The sequence below is a fragment of the Entelurus aequoreus genome, linkage group LG08, assembly GCF_033978785.1.
Source record: "Entelurus aequoreus isolate RoL-2023_Sb linkage group LG08, RoL_Eaeq_v1.1, whole genome shotgun sequence".
NCBI classification, from domain to species: domain Eukaryota; kingdom Metazoa; phylum Chordata; class Actinopteri; order Syngnathiformes; family Syngnathidae; genus Entelurus; species Entelurus aequoreus.
In genome coordinates, this window is record NC_084738.1 from 72778042 (window position 1) to 72780714 (window position 2673).

General features: G+C 43.5%; 1 protein-coding gene across 1 annotated transcript in view; it reads right to left on the reverse strand.

The window, feature by feature from the left end:
* Positions 1 to 322: 322 nt before the first annotated feature.
* The window catches only part of cd79b (CD79b molecule, immunoglobulin-associated beta), an 11717-nt gene continuing 9366 nt past the window's right edge, over positions 323 to 2673 (reverse strand). Inside the window, exons 4-5 of the mRNA XM_062055182.1 lie at positions 1053 to 1109; positions 323 to 998 (exon numbers count right to left, since the gene is read on the reverse strand). Coding sequence (XP_061911166.1) covers positions 906 to 998; positions 1053 to 1109 — 150 coding nt within the window. The 3' untranslated portion in view covers positions 323 to 905. The remainder of the gene's footprint in view (positions 999 to 1052; positions 1110 to 2673) is intronic.

Sequence of the window (2673 nt, forward strand, 5' to 3'; positions counted from 1 at the left end):
TGTCTGGGCCAGGTGAGCAGTTCAACTGTAATAAAACTTCAAGTCCACCAGATGGCGACAAAGGCCGGGAAAATGGCAGATTTATGAGCAGGTGTGTTCAGTGATTTATATTTATATAGCGCTTATTCTCTAGTGAAAGCCAATATGTAAGTTCCATTTAAAGCAGTGTGGGTGGCACTTGGAGCAGGTGGGTAAAGTGCCTTGCCCAAGGACACAACGGAAGTGACTAGGATGGCGGCAGCGGGGATCAAACCTGGAACCCTCAAGTTGCTGGTGCGGCCACTCTACCAACCGAGCTATACCGCCCCTATGCGGTGGTGACTTGTCCAGGGTGTACCCCGAATGCAGCTGAGATAGGCTCCAGCGACCCCCGAAAGGTACAAGCGGTAGAAAATGGATGGATGGATCTTGTTTAGCACTTAGCAATACTGCTACATGCTGGATCTAATCGCTCAGCTTCTAAAACCTGTACATCATCCTCCTTATATTCAGGCTCAAAAATGTAGGTTTCTGGATCGTGTGCCAAAGTCCTCTTGGTTGTCTCTCATGAGGTCTGCCATCATTAGTAGTGTCGTGGTTGTCCAAGGAGAAGGTGAATGTTGTGATGCGTCCCGTATGCTTAAAACGAGCAAATGTGTAAATAACACATGTTGTTTTGAATGTGACGGCTACTACGTTATTTACAGATAGAGGTTTTTACAGCCCTTTATAGGCAAAATAGTGACTTCCACTACCTTCATTGGTAGCTGACTTTTGCTAACGTTTATTTACGACATAGAATGCATAAAAAAACCGGAACAAATGTTTTTGTCTTCCATTAAAATGGTCTTTTATGCAGCGGTGAGCACTCAGAAGTTTATTGCGTAAACAAAAGTAGTTCCTGTGGACTACAAGGAGCGCACGCATCATTCCCACGGGGCCTCGGCGACCTCTGCAGCCTGGGCGTACATGGTGAGTTCCTCGTAGAGGTCGTCTCCGCCCATCTCCATCACCAAACCCTGCACGGGGTCAAGGGTCAGACGTGTAGTGGGCGTGGCCGGGCTTCAACTCACCTGGTAGATGTGATCCAGCTGAGGCTCCTCGTAGATGGTCTCTCTCCTCTTCAGCAGCTGCAAGGAAGCATGCACACATCTACTGTACATGCACACATTTACTGTACATTTATTTATATAAAATATATTATATATATATACTGTATATATATATGTATATATATATATATATATATATATATATATATATATATATATATATATATATATATATATATATATATTTATATATATATTTATTTATATATATATATATATATACGTATATATATATATATTTATATATATATATATATATTTATATATATATATATATATTTATATATATATATATATATATATATATTTATATATATATATATATATATATATATATATGTATATATATATATATATATATATATATATATATATATATATATATATATATATATATATATATATATATATATATATTTATAAAAATAATTAAATATATATATACTGTATCATCATCATCATCGGCAGCTCAGTCTCGAGAGACCATACTGATGCGCGTCTGGAGTCTTGTCATGTTGTTTGGCATCGTCTGCTATGGCTGCGCAGTCCGATCTGTGAGTGACAGTCTTTATTGCAGTTTGTGCAAATGAATAAGGTGGCCTGGGTTTGAGGGGTTGCTGCAGTGCACTTCCTGCGTCTCCTCTTCTCTGCTGCAAGCCGATCTCTTGCCACCTCAGCTTCTGCACTGCCCTTGTGGACAGTCTGACGCCAAGCATTTCTGTCCATGGCCTGTACCTCCCAGCTGTCAGGAGAGATGTTGCATGCTTTCATGTCTCTTTTGCAGACGTCCTTGAAGCGTAGTAGGGGGCGACCAGCTCGTCTGGTGCCAATGGTCAGTTGTCCATACATGATGTCCTTAGGTAGTCTTCCATCCTCCATCCGTCGGACATGGCCGAGCCAGCGGAGACGGCGTTGACTCAGCAGGGAGTACATGCTGGGGATCTTGGCGCGCTGCAGGATGTTGGTGTATGGGATGTGGTCCTGCCAGCTGATGTTGAGGATGCGCCTGAGGCACCGCATGTGGAAGGTGTTGAGCCGACGTTCTTGCTTCATATAGGTGGTCCAGGATTCACTTCCATAGAGAAGGGTGCTGAGAACGCAGGCCTGATATACACGGATCTTGGTGTGTTCTGACAGCGCTCCGTTCTCCCACACTCTCTTGGTCAGTCTAGCCATGATGGTATTTGCCTTTCCGAGACGCCTGTCCAGTTCGATGTCCAGTGAGAGGTTGTTGCTGATTGTTGATCCCAAGTAGGTGAACTCGTCCACAGTGTCCAGTCTGATGTTATCAACTGTGATGGAGGGGGCAGTACTGATGTCTTGTGCACTGATGTTGGTCTTCTTCAGGCTTATTGTGAGCCCAAACTGCTTACAAGCATCGGCAAAGCGGTCAGCCAAACTCTGAAGGGCATCCTCTGTGTGAGTCATGAGGGCTGCATCATCAGCAAACAACATCTCCCTGATGAGAACTGTCCTGACCTTGGTCTTAGAACGCAGTCGCGCCAGGTTAAACAATCTCCCATCAGACCGGGTGTGCAGGTATACACCATCAGTGGAGGAGTCGAAGGCGTAAGACAGGAGC